Raw genomic sequence first — 18,529 nt, forward strand, 5'->3', positions numbered from 1 at the left:
GCCGATGAGAAGGGAAGATGACGGAGATGAAAAGTTGATTGCAGTGAGAGGCGAGCCGTAGGAGCAGAGAAGCGGCAGGGTCGTTTGGAATTTCAGAGAGAACCAACGAAGAAAGCGAGAAGAAGAAGATGTGTGGAATAAGAGAATACACGATTTACTTTGGACAATAAAAGTTATAATTTTTTTTTAATTGTAGCAGGTTAGCCGGTGAAAGAGAAAGGATAAGATAGTATTATTATGTATTATTGACGCTGTCTATACATTTGTTAGGTAAAAGTGCTATAAGGTGAATTACTTTTTTTTTCATGTCTATATCTCCTAATTTCCCATATCTCATTCTCTTGATTTTGTTTTCATGATCGATGGTTAATTACCTTCACGCTACAACTTGCAAAAATGATACTATACGTTGTTACTGAAGAGGCCCGGCCAATTTTAGACTTTATACAATTGTGAACAATATCTAATGTATTTTAATTACAATGTTGGTCAATTGTAGTCTAAAATTGAGAGAAGATTCTAAGAATGAATCAATTGTCATACATATGGTCTTTAACATACTTACATGGACCATTGTAGTAGGTATTATATAAACATTTTACGTCATCACTCATCCTTACAAGAACATATTTTATCGAACCAAATTATTAATTGTTATATCATGGACTCGATAATGTTGGTAAGTGTATTTCCCTTTGAAATTTTCACTCAACCAACAAATTTCTTTTATTTATATTTTAACATTTTAGTTCCGTTCTTCTGCTTTTGACCATACTAGTTCTATCTTTAATTAGACTCCAATATTCAAATATCATGTTTCCTTTCTATCTATTTGTTTTCAGTTTCAAGAAAACAAACTTAACTCCTTTCTCACACACAAAAATCGAAAAACAAACTTACAAATAAGAGAGGGAACAAACCGCACATGTCCTACAGAAAAGTCAAAGGTCCCTTATAAATAAGTAACCAAATAAATTTCAAATTTTACATAAGTGAAGACAGCAAATCAAATAACGTATTTCACAATGTGCATGTCTAAAACCATAGTTCTAGCTCTCTTTGTTGCAACGCTCAGAGCGTCTTGCAACGCGGTCACAAACGCCAGACCACAGCCACCTTTCCCGGCAATTCTAATCTTTGGGGACTCAACCGCAGACACAGGCAACAACAACTACCATTCACAGGCTGTCTTCAAGGCTAAGCATCTCCCTTACGGCGTTGATCTCCCCGGTCATGAAGCTAACGGAAGGTTCTCTAATGGAAAGCTAATCTCTGATGTTATAGCCTCCAAACTTAACATCAAAGAGTTTGTTCCTCCGTTTCTACAACCTAACATCTCCGACCAAGACATTGTTACTGGAGTCTGTTTCGCATCTGCTGGTGCGGGTTATGATGATCGTACCTCGCTCTCGAGCAAGGCGATTCCAGTCTCAAAACAACCAAGCATGTTCAAGGATTACATTGCTCGTCTCAAAGGTATCGTAGGAGACAAGAAAGCGATGGAAATAATTAATAATGCTTTAGTGGTCATAAGCGCAGGATCTAACGATTTCATCTGGAACTTTTACGATATTCCCACTAGGCGTCTTGAGTATCCTGATATCTATGGTTACCAAGAGTTTGTTCTCAAGAGGCTTGACGGTTTTGTAAGGGTACTGTTTTCTATAAATCATTAATATTTATTCAAACTATTTTTTATATTTATCACGTTGATTTTCTCAATTTTTTTCCTCTTATTTTGTGCAGGAACTTTATAGTTTAGGTTGCCGGAATATAGTTGTCGGAGGGTTGCCGCCAATGGGATGTTTACCGGTCCAAATGACCACGAAAATGAGAAATGTTATGAGATTTTGTGTGGAACAAGAGAACACGGACTCAGTTTTGTACAATCAAAAACTTGTGAAGAAACTGCCTGAGATTGAAGCGTCTCTACCAGGAAGCAAGTTCCTTTACGCCAACGTATATGACCCTGTGATGGATATGATCCAAAAACCTAGCAAATATGGTATGTATCATTTCTTCTTTGTCTCGCAAGTCATTAAAATATTCTCTTATTAAGTTATATGCAATTCATTTCATGGTTGTAAAAATGAAAACAGGGTTCAAGGTGACGAAAAAAGGATGTTGTGGGACAGGGTACTTAGAAACGGGCTTCATGTGTAATGTCATTTCAAAGACATGTTCGAACCATTCGGATCACTTGTTTTGGGACTCAATTCATCCCTCGGAAGCTGCTTACAAATACCTAGGAAACTTTGTTGATGCTCAGATTCGAGGGTGGCTTAAGACTTAAGTCACTACAATTTTCAAAATGTATTTTAGTCTTGGATATGACCAAGGCACACATATATGCCCCTATGGAGGAGATATACGTATCGAATGGGTGATGTATTTCGAATTATGATGATGTATTTCGAATTATGATTGGAGTTTCTTATATATAATTGATACCCTCGTAAATAAATTACATACCGTAAAAAAATATTCTCACGTTGCTTTTTTGCATAGGTTACAAAGATTTTAATACGTAATCATGAAGTGAACTAGGTTGACTTTGTAAATCACCGGATTACTTGGATCGTATTGGCTCGACCATATCATATCTATACTATTATTTACAAAAAATAAAAATTTGCATTTGAACTCTCACGTTAAAAGTTAAAGCGATTAAAATTAATGATATCTTTAATAAATTTTTACATATAATTCATTTTATAGTGAAAATGAATTTTATATTAACTATTTTAGATTTATATGTTATGTTTGATAATTGATAAAAAATAGATTTTTAAAATCAGATAATTCTTATATATTGTGCTGTTATCTATAAATAATATATTGTATTATAAAAGTTAAAAATTAACCTATAAATCATTTATAATTAAATATTAATCAAATAAAAACATTTGTATAGATATATTTTCTAAAATATTTTTAATGTGTGAGTTTTTAAAATTTAAACACAAGAATAAACATATATATATATATATATATAATTGATGAAAAACTTTGTCATATAAAAATAATTTGATGTTTGATTTAAAATTTTCAGAGATACAAATAATAACTTATCAAGCTGATTTTTGACATAATAAAACATAAAAAAAATAATAAATATTCATAAAAAGATTAATATGCCCACATATGCGGGCAAACCATCTAGTCTTTATAAAATAATATGAGATTTTATATGGGATATCGACAAATCACTTGTTAACTGAACTAAGCTAAAAATTCATGACACTCAACATGCTATCCAAGTCCCAACCTCCCGTATAGATATGTTACCAAACAGAAAAAGAAATTGAAGAGCTATTTTTTAATTACATGAAGAGTTCTCAATTATTTATGAGTGAACAGTTTTGTAAAGGATTATCTGGTGCATAAAAAAAGAAGTAAAGGATTAATCTATGATGAATAGTTCATCTCAGAACAGATTAACCCACGACCACTAATTTTATCTACACTACATCTATGATAAACATCTTTACTACTCCACTGTTCATCTTTCAAAAAAATGGAACAGTATTCGATATTAGTGTTGATATATATATCTATAAGATAACATTTTAACAATTTGAAACGGGGAGAGAATTATTCAAAGCTATTGTGTGTGTTACACTGTTACTAGGCAAAACATGAGCTTTAAGCCTTTAGGTAATGCCCGAAATTAAGAAGACATTAATGTATAACTATTACTACATTCTCCGTTTCATTTTAATATTCATTTTAGATTTGGACACACCGATTAAAATATATTTATTTTTTATATTTATTAAATAAAAACATCATTACCAATACATATAACCATATTTCAAACAATAACAAAATAGATTATAATATAAAATTAATAAATTTTACATTAAAATTATAAAAGAAATATTTATTTTGCAACGAAATTTAACTGTACAACGAAAATTTAACTCTATAAACGAAAGTTTGTGGGGCTCTACGTAATCAAACATCAGATAGTAGTAGTACTATAGTACTAGTAGTTTATGTAACTGCGTCATGTGATGACTCTGGAACTCTGTTAGAGATATAAATAGATTCTCCTACGGCTGTCATTAATTTAATTGATCAATTAATTCCTTTAACTAATAGACTAAACCACATTAAAGTTGTTGATTAATTTAAAATTTTGAATCAGTACCTGGGAAAGCTCGTTGCTTAATTTATATATTAGTCAACGCCTTCATTTAATGTTAATCTAACAAAATAGTACTTTTTTAATATTGCATATTCTATATTTTTCATACATTTTAATAAAACACATTAAATTTAAATAATTTTTTATGTTTATCTTTGTTCTATAATTTTAAGCCAATAAAAATTTAGTAAAAACAATTAAGTTTTTTGAAATTTGCAATTAGTTAATAAAACATATCTTGAAAATGTAAAAAATAGATATTTTTAAAACAATTTTTTTTTCTAAAATATGTAATATTAAGGAACAGAAGGAGTAGTATAAGTGATTTAATAAGCTCATAACTTATTTAGTCGAATCTCATATAAATTAATACTTCAATTTACCAAGACTTTATCTCTGGTTCTTTATTCCCTGTAAATTGTGTCTGGGTTGATGTGGATTTATATTAATTTAAAGGATGTAGATTTATTATTTGTTCTCTTCTCGATCTATGTTTTGAAACTAGTTAAGCATGGGATAAAAAAAAAGGAATCCACGAAGCAAACCTTACATTTAACGCGAAAGCAAATGTCACCTCCTACCAAAAATGTAATCTAATAGACAACTTTATAATTCTATTTTTAATACAAAAATTCATATTTGATTGTATCATTTTGAACCGTTCTGTGAAAATTCACATATAAACGATTTTTTTACCATGTTAAAAATCTCTTATAGATTTCATATCAACTAATTTGCATAGTTGTTGACAAATCGATTCTATTGTAACTAGAAGTTCGAAATTTTTGGTTTAAAAAAAATTAATAAACATTAAATTAGACAACTTGAACAAGGTTTAATAAATACCTATTAAATCTATTTGAAATTTTAAGTCACATGTATAAATATGTTTAAAATTTAATAAAGTCACACACACTACAAGAAAACAAAGAGATTCTGATGGCCAAAATCGTCGGAAGTTCGTCGGAAAAGGCCTATTCCGACGCATTTCTGACGAAGGCGTTCGTCGGTATCATTTCGTCGGAAAAAAAGAATTCGTCGGAATTTCGTCAGAATTTCCGACGACTTTCTGACGAATACCGAGAAATAACATTCTGACGAAGTTCCGACAATATTCCGATGCGGACACACGAGACTAGAGTTCATCGGAAAAACTATATACCGACGGAGACGGATCCTCCGAAGATTCCGACGAACTAAGTTCTCGGTAAATACCGACGGAGTCTGATTCGTCGGTAAATACCGACGGAATATGACTCGTCGGTAAATACCGACGGATTACGATTCGTCGGTAAATTCCGACGACTCACCATTCGTCGGTATGTTCCGACGAATCATAGTCCGTCGGTATTTACCGACGAGTCATACTCCGTCGGTATTTACCGAGAACTTAGTTCGTCGGAAAATGTCAATTTTAATAATACGAATTAATTTTGCATTTTTATATATATTTTTTATATGAAAAATTAATTAATAAATAAATAAAATCTGAAATTTAAAACTAATAATATTATAGAATTTAAATTCATACAAACCGAAATAGAAAAAAAACATTCAGAAAATTTAAAATTCATGCAAAACGAAAGAAAAAAACATTCAGACAGTTTTAAAAAGCTGAAAAAAACTAAGAACTCGAAGACATCAAACGATCTAGCTTCTGCATTATCTCGGCGTTGAACTTCTTCTGGGATGCCAGCTCAGCAAGGATAGTGGCATTCTCCGAACGGATAGTGGCATTCTCCGAAAGGATAGTGGTGTTCTGCTCCTCCAATGCCCCAATCCGTTCATCTTTGTCATGTAGCTCCTCGAGAATCATGGGATCGGCATACGGAGCTTGCGAAGAAGACGCCGGATACGAAGAAGCACGGCGGGCCAACCCAACTAAACGGCCTCCTTTCCTTTTAGGAACCGCCTACAAAAATATTTAAAGTTAGTAAATATAGACAAATTAGTAATCGACATTATAAAAAAATATATTAATAAAAAAAATTACCTTTTCAACCATCTCATTTATTTGCAATAGGGACAAGTTGGTTGAAGCTCCCGTAGAATCGCCGTCATCAGAGAGAGGCTGAGATTGAGTTGCTATTTCAGCTTCCACCAAATCAACGACACCTTTGATCACGGGATCCTGAATTTGACCTGTCTTCTTGTTAGTGTGAGCCACCTTAATGAGTTGGAGACGATCAACGGGATTACCGTCATTTTCTTCGATCTAAAAAACCGCCATTATTAGCCAAGGAATATATAAAATATTTATTTAAAAAATATAAAGATAAATAATTAAAAAAAACTTACAAGTTCATCTTCCTTAGTAGACATAGAGCAAGCGCCGAGGTTGTGCACATACATACCTTTCCCGCCACGATCGCTCTTCCGGTTCTTGGAGTTCCTAGAAGACGTCTCTGCAGTTTCTTCCTTCTCCCAATGAGCTATCAACTGCTCCCACACCGTCCCGTTGATGAACCGTGGCCTCTTGTTCTTCTGCCAAACTGTCTTCCACGCGTTTATCTGCTTCGTATAAGAGTCCATGGCTTTTTCGTTGAATTTCTTACGGACTGTTTCCGTGAGATCGGAGTGCCAGTTGAACTCTTGCTACAAAACAAACATAATTTAATAAGTAAATATATTTTAAAAAATGTAAATACTTTAAAAAAATGAAGAGTTTACCGCAAACTGACGAAACCACAACTCTCGTTCTTCGAAAGGAATCACACTCCACTTTGAATATCCAAAACGAAGCATGGAGTACATCATCTGGTTGATGCTCCTGCTAATGCCATTTTTCGACTTGGTGAACCTTTAAAAAAAATACAAGTTAGTTAACAAGTTAATTAATGGAAAAAAACATAATACTACAAATTAAAAAAAATACTAACCAAGTGCTATGTCCTCGTCGTGGGTTGGGATGGAGAACCGGGAATACTGTCTTCCATGCTTTCCAAACGGGCTGAAACCATCAGTAGATAATCCAAGATAAACATTTCTTCTCTCTTCCGCAAATTCTGGATATGTTGACTGGAAATGTTTCCAAGCCTTCGCATCTGAAGGATGTCTAATCTCACCATTTGTGGAATGCTCTGCATGCCATCTCATTGCTTTTGCTGTGCGCTCACACTGATACAACCTCTTCAATCTTTCCGTCAAAGGCAAATACCACATTCTTTTGAACGGGATCGGAACTCTTCCCCTCGTCTCCTGATAACGAGGTTTCCCACAAAATTTGCATACATTTCGTGTCTCATCCGCTCTCCAGTAGATCATGCAGTTGTCAATACATACATCTATCACTTCGTACGGTAGTTGAAGACCGGCTACAAGTTTCTGAACCTCGTAGTATGAACCCGGTGCAAGGTTATCCTCAGGTAGAATACCTTTGACAAAATCAGTAATCGCATCCATGCATTCTTCAGCCAAATTATAGTCTGTCTTAATACCCATTAATCTAGTTGCAGATGATAAGACTGAATGACCATCTCTACAATTTTGATACAAAGGTTGTTTTCCTGCATCTAACATATCAAAAAATCTCCTAGATTCGGGATTTGGTTCTTCCCCTCTATAATGATCATGTACCATCTGCTCAGTACCTACACCATAATCTATATCCGTTCTAGGTTCTTCTAACCTAATATCAGGCTGAAGTTCACTAACAGGCTGAGGTTCGCTAGTACTACCATATTCATAACCAGTTTCCCCATGAAGGTACCAAACTTTATAATTACGTGAAAACCCTTTCATATACAAATGAGTCCAAACATCAAATTCTTTTATAACCTTATTATTATTGCAAGTAGAGCAGGGACATCTTAACATACCACTTTTTGCATCCGGTTGCTGTTGAACAAGCCTCATGAATTCTCCAATTCCTTGAACGTATTCTTCCGTAAGCAAATTAGTGTTGGGATCCAAATGAGGTTTATCCATCCACGAACGATAATAAGCTCCTGAAGACATGATTTTCACGGAATTGTTATGACTAAAGAGAAAGAAGAGAGAATGAGGTGTGAATGAGATGAATGAGGAGGGGTTGCATTTATAGGAAATTGCTTACGGATATCCGACGACTTTCCGACGGAATACCGACAGATATTAAGCATTCCGTCGGAATTCCGTCAGTATTTTCCAATCTCGAACGGCTATAAAACGGTCATATTTATTTGTCGGCAACGGTCACTTGGTTCGTCGGAAATTCGTCGGAAAATACCGACGGAATACCGACGACCGTAACGGTTATATCTTTTCATCGGCATATCGTCGGAAATTTGACGGAATATTCCGACGACTTTTCGACGACTACAACGGTTATATTGTTTATCGGAATATCGTCGAAAAGTCGTCGGAATATTCCGACGACCCATGTTTTCTCGGAAATTCGTCGGAATTAGCCGACGGAATTCCGACGACTTCAGATTTTTTGTTTTCGTCGGAAATCGGTCAGAATTCCGTCCAAAGTGTCCGACGACTGTGTCGTCCGTCGGAATCTCCGTCGGAATTCGGCGTGTTTTCTTGTAGTGACATAATGTAGTTACCGTATGCATGAGGGTTGAATTTTTCTCGTGGATGAATATTGTTTATGAAAAGACTATTATAATAACATCAATAATTGAGCTCCATATGCCACCCTTGGATTCCATACAACCTATGACAGTAAGAAATGTGAAGTTATGCTTCAAAATGCATATATATTTCATTGTAAGTTTTTACAGATGAACTTAGAGTACAAAGTCTTGTACGTACGTGTCTTGCTTGCATCACACTCATTTATGGTAACGTTTCAAAGAATTTGCAAATTGATGTATCGATTGTATATCTAACGGTGCAAAATCGGGCTATGAGTAATTTGTAGAAAATAAAACCGTGAGATATTGACAGAAACAAAATGACTGAGCACGAAATAAATAAAGATATTATTTAATCGTCTGATAAGTTAATAAATTACGGGCCGTCAAAGCAAATGTGAATGTACGAGTAATGCAACTTTTAATCTACATGAAATAAAAACAAAACACTCAAGCCGTATTCTCAATATGGAACAACATTCAAACTTTTACTTTAAAAGGACCGGGGTAAGTAAGAACATAATTCTGATTAATCGAAGTAATGAACATTGTTGTCACTGGACAGAGAATTACTGCATCCAGCGGCCGAAGACGGAGGAGGATTATACATAGAATTGCCAGCAGATGAATTAGAAGACGAAGAAGACGGTACCACCATCGAAGGAGAGGGCAAGGAAACAGGTGGAGCAGGCTGAGACGACAACAACCTTGGTGGTCGTGGCGGATGAGGCGGTGGCAGTGGTGGTGGGAGCAAAATGGTCGCAGCTAGAGCAGCATGATCGGACACTGATGTGGTTGTAGTATTGTTGAAGTTGTTGTTGTTGTTTTGAAGGGAAGTGATTGTGGCGGCCTCTCGGTATTTGTGGCGAAGGATGTCTGTGCGGACAGCCGTGAGTTCGGACTGGAGAGATTGGATGTGGTGTTGAAGAGCGGAGATTGCTCCCATGCAACCGTAGATAGGATCTCTCAGTCTCAAGTTTGCTTCGTAGACTAAACTGTTTGCGGCGTCCCCTCTCTGACTTTCACCCACTTCCTGAAACATTTTAGTCAATATTTTATGGGTGTGTTTTTCAAAACCAACCCATATTTTCAAGTCAAATCCAAAACCAACCCTTCATCAATAAAATTTCCATACTATCCTTATGTTTTTGAATTATTCACAAAATTGCCATTTTTATTTATTTTTTTATTAATTTCGAAATTAACAAAAAATCAAATACACCCTAACCATTTCTTCTTATTTACAAAAATGCCATCATCATCAATTTTTCCAACCACCATGAACCACCATTTTTGAGCTCTAAAGCTCTAGAATTCAATTTTCAACCACTTTTTTTCTCATTATAACCCAAAAAACTTCATTTTCTCTCATCTCCTCTACATTTCCATCTAAAAAACTCTCATAACTATCATTTTCATAATCACAAACTTCATATTTTCGAGTTTCTTCATTAGTGAATCGTTAAAGATGCTTCTTTTTGCTCATATTTGGAGTTTGGACGGTTGAAAAGGTTGGAAACAAGCTTTACACATGAAAAATGTAACTATTTACATGGTTTTCGTTCTTTTTCAGATCTGTGTCGCGACGGTAGACTGTTTTGTATGTCTACGCCTCCGTGGAGACTTACGATGCAGTCTATTTGTCAACGCACGGGTTAGTTTTGCAATTGAGCAGACAAATTTTTTTTCTAACGCAGACTTCCCCAGTAGTCTCCGTCTTTACCTTTGACAACAAAAATAAAACTTTCGGTAGACTTACTAAGACGTCTACCTAAAAGAGGTTAGTTTTTCATTTGACCGAACTTTTGACTTTTCAAAATAGACTTCAACGGAAGTCTACAAAATGTAGACTGCCAACAAAGTCTATAAAAGGTCAGTTTTGCATTTGACCAAAACTTTGACTTCGTGGAATAGGTTAGTTTTGTGTTTGACCAAAAAGTTTAAAAAGCAATCAAAAATTTATTAAATTGTAGACTTCATATGCAGTCTTCTTATCTTAAAAAAAAAATGTAGACTGCGTATAAAGTCTACTTTTTTATTTTGGTCAAATGCAAAACCAACCCGTCGGATTTGAGAGTAGACTTCACAAGAAGTCTACACACCCGTAGACGTTCATTTTAATCTACTGATTTGAAGTCAAACTTGGTCAATTGCAAAACTAACCTCTTTCAAAAAAATTCAAACATGTAGACTGCATATGAAGTCTAGTTCTGAAAGTCAAATCTTGGATGAATTCTGGTCAATTGCAAAAAGTAACCTTTTTAAATTGTAGACTGAAATGAAAGTCTACATGTACAAAATTACAACTTTTATTCAACTATAGAAAGCAACCCGTAAAATGGTCAATTGCAAAAACCAACCCAAAGAGTAGACCTATTTGACAGTCTACGTCTGTAAACTGAAAAGAACGTCAACATCTTCAGAGACTAAATATTAAGTCTTCATAGAAAAATCTATAAAAATGTGAATTTGTGTATTATTCATTAAATTTTTTCTAGTTTTTTTGTTTGACAGTGTGTGTTAGTTAATCCTAATGGGTTTGAGTGATTTTGAAAATAATTTTTTTTTTATAATTATGAAGGTATAATTCATTTGATTTGACAATGTTGTTAGCTAATAATTGTAGACGTATTTCTAAGTCTTCGTTTATAGTTTTGCTAGTAAGGCTGAGCTTGTTTCAAAGCTGAAGTCGGTGACTGTGGAATATAATTTTACATTTTCAGCATATAAGACAACAAAAACTCTGTATGTGGCTAAGTGTCGTGTTCAAGGATGTGGTTGGAAACTTAGAGCGAGTGTGAAGTATGGGCCAAAGACATTTTGGGTGACAAAATATTCGAAAAAGATGAAGAATCGGAAAGGTTGAAGAATGTTCCTTGTGCATGATGGCTGTACACATGGTAAACTTCTTGAAATGACACAAGAAGATTATGATCTGGACAACAAAATTGAGAAGATGGTGCTAACCTATTCCTTACCAAACATCATTTAAAACAAATGACTCCGAATAGGAATATACTCCTCTTATGCCTGTCACGAATAATCGACAAGTACGGAACTTGATCGAGTTATCTAAGACACACTTTGTACGCCTTTGTGTATCAAGCCTGCGCCAATACACTAAAAAAATTTGGATTGACTATATGTTAAATAATAAGTGTAGACGTTTTTGTAAATCTACAAATGTAGACTGCAGTTGAAGTCTACGTCGTAAATTCTATTAAAAGTGTATTTGTGTATTATTCATCATATTTTTTCATGATTTAATTATTTTACAGTGTATGTTAGTAAAATTTTAATGGTCTTGGATGAATTTCACAATTTAATGTGTTATAATTATACACTTGATACTTATTGCAAATTGTTTTGATTAGTATTATTCTTGAAAATTTTTGGGAAAATTTTGTATAGATTTTCTTCTTCTCACATGTGTGTTAGTTATTATTTTAGCTTATGGTGGTTTTACTTGTTTGGTTGGTTAGATCTTGTGAAAAAATTGATATCTAACAAAAAATTAATAATATCATACAAGTGAAAACAACTAAAAATGAATACAATGTTTATAGATTATGCATTAAAAAATTATTTAAAAATTAATATTTTATTATGAAAGTTATTACAGAGCAATATATTAAAAAGTATTCTTGAGTATGTTTGATTTTTCATAATCTTGATGCTTCAAATAAAGTCTTGGAAAAAGTACCTGCCAAATAAGATAGAGTTATGAGAAAAACATAAGATAAAAAATAAAATCATATTTTAGTAGACTTTTTATTAAGTCTACGTAAAGTTATTGTTTAGTAGACTTTAGTTGAAGTCTACACTAATGGAAAATTTTCATATTTAAAAGTGTGCATTTAGAAAATTTGAAAATACTTTGTTCTGGAAAATATTTCAAAAATGGTTTTTTGTCATCCTTGTAACAAAGCAAAAAGATAATGTATGAATCTATAAATTTAGTTCATTATAAACACAAAATATCTTATAATGAATATATGGAAAGCTTACATTTTTGGGAAGATGATTTGAAAATATTGGAAGAGAATACCTGCAAAATAAAATAAAATTTTAAAAAATAAGATAAAAATTAAAATCATATTTGAGTAAACTTCTAATGAAATTTGCTTAAAATTCAAGGCTAGTAGACTTCATTTGAAGTCTACCAGCCGTAAGTTTTAAGTAGATTTCAAATGAAGTCTACTCTATCAAAAAAAATAGATCTGAAAAATAATACATTAAAAATATGAAATAAGTTTAAATCTAAAAAACTTTTAAAAATATGATTTAATAGACAAAATAGTTATAAATTAAAGACATATTAATATGAATTTTAATATGTAACTTTATTTGAATATAAATACTAGAACACATATTTTAAATCTATAGATGTAAACCTTACATTTCTAGGAGGAGAAGAGAACAACTATGGAAGAAAATACCTGCAAAATAAGATAAAATTATTAAAAAACATAGAAAAAAAATTAAAGTCATATTTTTGTAGACTTCCAATGAAGTCTGCTTAAACTTTATGGTTTAGTAAACTTCATATGAAGTCTGCAAGCTTTAGTAAACTTCTTTAGAAGTCTACACTGTCTGATAATTTTCAGATCTGAAAAAATCTATATATTTTGAAATGTGAAAATAATTTTAAATCTGAAAATACTTTACATAATATAATTTATAAGGTAAACTAGTAGCAAATTAATGTAGAGAGCTTGATCTATAAATTTATTTGAATATAAACATGTAAATACATATTTAAAATCTATTAATCTAAAACTTACATTTTTAGAGGAGATGATGAAATCCATGAGTGATAATACCTACCAAAAAAAGATAATATTGTGAGAAATAAACATAAAATACACATTTAAAATCTATAGATCTAAAACTTACATTTTTTAAAGGAGAAGATGAAAACCATGAATCATAATATCTAAAATGACAAGAAATATTGTGAGAAAGACTTGAGAAAATTTTAGAGAGAAAGAAGATAATGAGAGAGATTTAGAAACAATTGAGAGAATTTTAGAGAGAAGAGAGAAAGTTTTAGAGAGAAGGGAGAGAGTTTTAAGAACTTGTGCAGCCACTTTAGAGAGAGATTGAATAAATTTTGTTTATATAGGGAGACAAAAATGTAACTAGGTTAAAATTTACGATACTGTAGACTTCGTTTGAAGTCTACTAAAATTAAAATTTTGGAGTAGATCTTACTATAACATAGTAGACCTTTTTGGAAGTCTACTATAATAATTTAATTATTGTTGTTTATTCTTTATTATTTTAATAATTTTAATATATGATTTATTAAATTTATTTCTTTATTTTTTAATAGTTATAGTATATGATTTCACTTTTTTATTCTTAAGGAACTTAACTTAGTTTAAATATAATGATTTTTTGTAAAACAAATTGAAAAATATAGACTGAAAAAGACGTCTTCAGATAAATAGACTTTATTGTAGGTCTACGAAACCCTAAACCACAAATATCAAACCCTAAATGTTTTGCTTGATAATCAAAAAGTCTCATTTATACAAAATATAAACTACTAAACATTAATATGCAGATTTAAGTTAATAAAACAAAAAAAAAAACAAAATCTAAAATCTAACCCTATGAAATCAACTACTAAAAGACATAACATGTTAGAACCTTTTGTTTCTAAACTATGAACATAGTCTAGCACATGATAACCAAATTAGTATATATTCTTCAAAATTGTTCGATTATATGAAATTTTAATTTATTTACTTCATATTATCCATTATATTGATGATTAATTAAAAATATCACAATAATTATTTTTATACATTTTCAAAATTAAATTAGTAGACCAAATTAGAGTGTAGACTACAAAACAAGTCTATAAAGTAGACTTCGTAGGAAGTCTATATATATGTAGACTTCTTTTATTACGTGTAGACTTCCAAAGGATAGAAACGTAAAATACATTTATGTTTTTTGTTTGGTCATAAGGGTGAAATAGTACTTTCACTACTCCTTTAGGTTGGTTTTGCATTTGACTGAAAGTGGGGTACACTTTTACATTTGACTTGAATATTTGGGTTGGTTTTAGCAAATGTCCCATATTTTATACCCACATTCACAATATAACCAGTAAATTTTATTTTTACGCAAAACGGCAATTTTTCGTGTGTTAGATGTTTATTTCATTAGTTAGTATATACATAACACAATAGTTAGCTTCCTATACTACAAATGTTTGACTTGCTATATTTACAAATTGCAACGGTTGCAACCACCTATCCCTTATATATTAAAAGAGAAGCATTGTAATAAATGCATTCACACTATAATAGACACGTGGCAGCCTCACAACGATTTGATAATAAATATGCTAACGCGTTCACACTATATTCATAAATGTGTTCACACAATGTATTTTGCGTTTTTAATATAAAACTCACATACATGGTTCCAATAAAACTCTGGCTTTTTCGGTTCGAATAAAAATAGATAACAAATCAAAAGCCAAACTATATATATATATATATTACTTTTATTATTTACGGATAAAGTTGAGCAAAATATTCATAAATTTTGATTCTATTCATTATCCATTTTGATTTGAACCAAATAATTTGGATATCCGCAACTCTACGAAACAAATCAAATACTAAAATACAATGTCCAAACAAAAAGCAAATCATAAATACCAATAATTTTAGGAACATATATCTAATTTGATATGCTATATGAATATATATACATATATGTAAAGAATTATATATATATATATATGTTATGAATTAAATTTAATATATTAGGTACTAAAATTTAGAAAGTTAAATAATGTTTTATTTTTGTAATAAAATGTTATTATTAAAATTTTCAATTATTTTAAAATTTTATTTTATTTACGGATCAAATCGGATATTCTTTAAAATTCTAAAACATTTCGGATATCCGAGTCACCAAATATCTAGGTGGCTAAAGATCGAATCGACACGAATGCTTCCAAGTACTCATATATTCGATCTGGCCCCATCCCTATTTACGGATACAACTTTATTTTCTTTATATGAAAAATGACTAATGTCAAAGCCTCTTTTATTTCAAATTAATTTAAATTTTATCTTTCATGTATTATTTTGAACAAAAATGTCATTTCATATTAATTAACAATATCTTTATATATATTTGTCAACTATTTTTATATACTTTTTACATACTCATACAACAACTGAAATATCTATTTTTTTTTAAGTTGAAATATTTTTTCGTATTGCTTCTTTCACTACCGACCAAATTGTAGTAAAATGATTTGTCTATAATAATTTTCTTTTCTTTTTCTTTAAATATTATATGTTTGAAACTATAATATTAACTTTTGGTTCGACATGACAACTATCTAAAATTCATAACATGAAAATAAACAAATAATATTAATTTTTGGTTTTTACCGGAAAAAAACCAAAAAATCAAACATTTTAACCGAATAAACTAAAATGAATACTCCCTCCGTTTCTGAATAAGTGTCGTTGGAGAGAAATTTTTTCGTTACAAAATAAGTGTCGTTTTCGATTTTCAGTTCAAAATTTATTAGTTTTATTGAGTAATTTATTTTTCTATTGGTTGAAATATGGTTAGATATAGTGGTAATTATGTTTTTATATAGGAAATATACAAAATTAATTGTTTCTTTAATCCGTGTGTATAGACCCAAAACGACACTTAGTATGAAAAGGAGGGAGTATAAATTTAAAATAATAGTTATATTTTAGAAGATTAAAAATCAAAAAAAAAAACTTAAAACCGACTAATATCCAGATTAAACAGATTTAGTGTCTATTTATTAAAAATAACGAAATTAATAATCACATCCCGCGCAAGGCGCGGGTTATTACCTAGTTGATATTAGAAAACCAAATAAATGCTCACTAGATTCGGTAGAGAGGAACTTGACTAATAATAAATTTCGTTTAACTATTCAAAATGGCAAGTTGATTCGAAAAAATAGAGTTTGTTAGTGAAGTTGCGATAATATTCTAAGGAAAAATACAAAATATGTAATTGATACTGGTTTATACTTTATACTAATGTTGTTGCTATACCATAATCCAGTTTTAACATGTAGTGATATGCACTGGCGGAGCTAGGTGAGGAGTGGGTGGGGCAGCTGCCCCCCATGATTATTATTTTTTTCCTAATTTTGTATTTAATTTTTACTAATGTCCCTGATGAAAATTTAAATTTCTAACTATATTACTAATGTTTTAAAGTTTTACCCCATGTGAAAACTATTCCTAGATCCGCCACTGGTGATATGCATGCATGAGTTGTAGGAAAAAGAGATACTAACAAATACCTAATTCTCATTTTATCTAAATATGTTCATATAATGATAGAGTTTCTACTTCAGTTAATTAGATAAACCACCTGGGGATTAAGAAAATTATCTGAATGGGAAATATTATTTCGATGCAATAGATTTGCAAAGTCAAACAATAAAATGGTAGATCCCTTCAACTATATCCCCAATAATCATCTATAATACGTTTTTGTTTAAATGATATGAATCCAAAGAATAATTGTAGAAAGAAAATATTAAGAAGATATTAAATCATTAGTGTAGACATATACGGTAGGTAGAGTACCAGAAGCATCTTGGAGACGTTACTGGCACCGAAGACTTTATGAACGGCGGCGAACTTGTGGGGTTCGTGAGGCGAGAAGTAGGGCGAGAAAGGGCACTCCTCCGCGCAACGACGACGGAGTAGCTTACAAGCGGCGCACGGAGTCACGGTGTTCAACGTTGTCCCCGGAGGCACCGCCACGTGTCTCCTGATTCCCATCACGGCATGATCCATAGTCTTTTCGAAGGTTGGATCTTTCTTTACCTTCTTCACGATCTTGTAGTAATCTCCAAATCCTTCCCTGCTGTTTACAATCAATTCAAGATCATCAAGAGATTAATAACTTTACCAAGATATATAAAAATTAAAAATCGATATGATACATGGTGATTAAATTTACCTGTCTCTGGACATGCAAGCATGCTAATTATGAGTGTGTTCTTGAGAGCGTCAATGGAGGAGGAGGAGAAACGAAGAAGAAGAGGAGAAATGGAGGAAATAGACCTTCTTAATAAAAGAAGTCATTAGGGTGAATTTAATGGTCATTCTTTAACTAATTCAAATTTATTATAATAAAAACACTATAGAATTATAGACTTATATCATCTCGGTGATTAAAAAACTCTTATTAGTGTCTTACTCTTGTACGATAAGATATTGATTATCAAATTCTGAGTATGCTCGAGATTTGCAAGAGGCTATTATTATTTACCTAACATATGTATAAGGAATGAACACATATTTCCGAAGACCATAATCATTACAGTAAATTAATTTTTGGGTTTAAAATTTACTAAATATGTTCACTAAGTTTTTTTCAAATCTGACCATAAGATATTAACCACATTTCAATTCCAATAAGATCGACCCAACGATCAATACAATTCATAGATATTAAAGTTTGTGGTTTGTTAATAATAACTTGAAAAGAAAGTTGGTTTGCATCGATCGTTGTACACGGGGTGCAACTCAATATTGAGCCGTACTGATTCGATTAGATTCAAACCAACCGAACATAAGGGGTATCAAGCAACTCTTTAACCCGTTTAAAAGCATTTCCACCCACACTCTATTTTCACCTAAAATAAAATAAAAAATGGTTTATTCTTTAAATAAAGTAATTATTTTATTTTTATTCATCACTATATTTTTCATTATAAAATAGAATATCATTAGAGTATTACTAAACTCTATTATAAAATGGCGCTTATACGTGT

The 18,529-nt window shown here is 31.6% G+C and overlaps 2 protein-coding genes across 3 annotated transcripts; one reads left to right on the forward strand and one right to left on the reverse strand.

Annotated features, from left to right (window-relative positions):
* On the forward strand, positions 1-2,293 carry LOC106352045 (GDSL esterase/lipase At2g30310). The gene is made up of 3 exons (XM_048777866.1): positions 1-1,652; positions 1,747-2,005; positions 2,100-2,293. The coding sequence occupies exons 1-3, from the start codon at positions 1,026-1,028 to the stop codon at positions 2,291-2,293; spliced, it is 1,080 nt and encodes a 359-aa protein (XP_048633823.1). The 5' UTR covers positions 1-1,025.
* A 6,464-nt stretch (positions 2,294-8,757) lies between these two features.
* Positions 8,758-18,392, reverse strand: LOC106348407 (LOB domain-containing protein 13-like). Of its 2 annotated transcripts, none has more exons than XM_048777867.1 (3): positions 17,713-18,392; positions 17,334-17,616; positions 8,758-9,745 (listed from the first exon to the last, which is right to left on the reverse strand). In XM_048777867.1, exons 1-3 carry the CDS (start codon positions 17,724-17,726, stop codon positions 9,242-9,244), a joined length of 801 nt encoding a protein of 266 aa, XP_048633824.1. In that variant the 5' UTR covers positions 17,727-18,392; the 3' UTR covers positions 8,758-9,241. The 2 variants fall into 2 exon arrangements, with proteins under 2 accessions (XP_048633824.1, XP_048633825.1); XM_048777868.1 differs by having other exon boundaries at positions 17,334-17,613; positions 17,713-18,391.
* Positions 18,393-18,529: the final 137 nt, after the last annotated feature.

The sequence above is a fragment of the Brassica napus genome, chromosome A4, assembly GCF_020379485.1.
Source record: "Brassica napus cultivar Da-Ae chromosome A4, Da-Ae, whole genome shotgun sequence".
In the NCBI taxonomy this organism is placed as follows: Eukaryota; Viridiplantae; Streptophyta; class Magnoliopsida; order Brassicales; family Brassicaceae; genus Brassica; species Brassica napus.

Coding starts and splice junctions, on each gene's coding strand:
- LOC106348407 (XM_048777867.1), bottom strand. Junction 9,746..17,333: donor ACGTCTCCAAGATGCTTCTG/GTACTCTACCTA, acceptor AAAATGTTTCAG/GAAGTGGGTGAAAGTCAGAG.
- LOC106352045 (XM_048777866.1), top strand. CDS start 1,026: ATGTGCATGTCTAAAACCATAGTTCTAGCTCTCTTTGTTGCAACGCTC. Junction 1,653..1,746: donor GGCTTGACGGTTTTGTAAGG/GTACTGTTTTCT, acceptor TATTTTGTGCAG/GAACTTTATAGTTTAGGTTG. Junction 2,006..2,099: donor CCAAAAACCTAGCAAATATG/GTATGTATCATT, acceptor AAATGAAAACAG/GGTTCAAGGTGACGAAAAAA.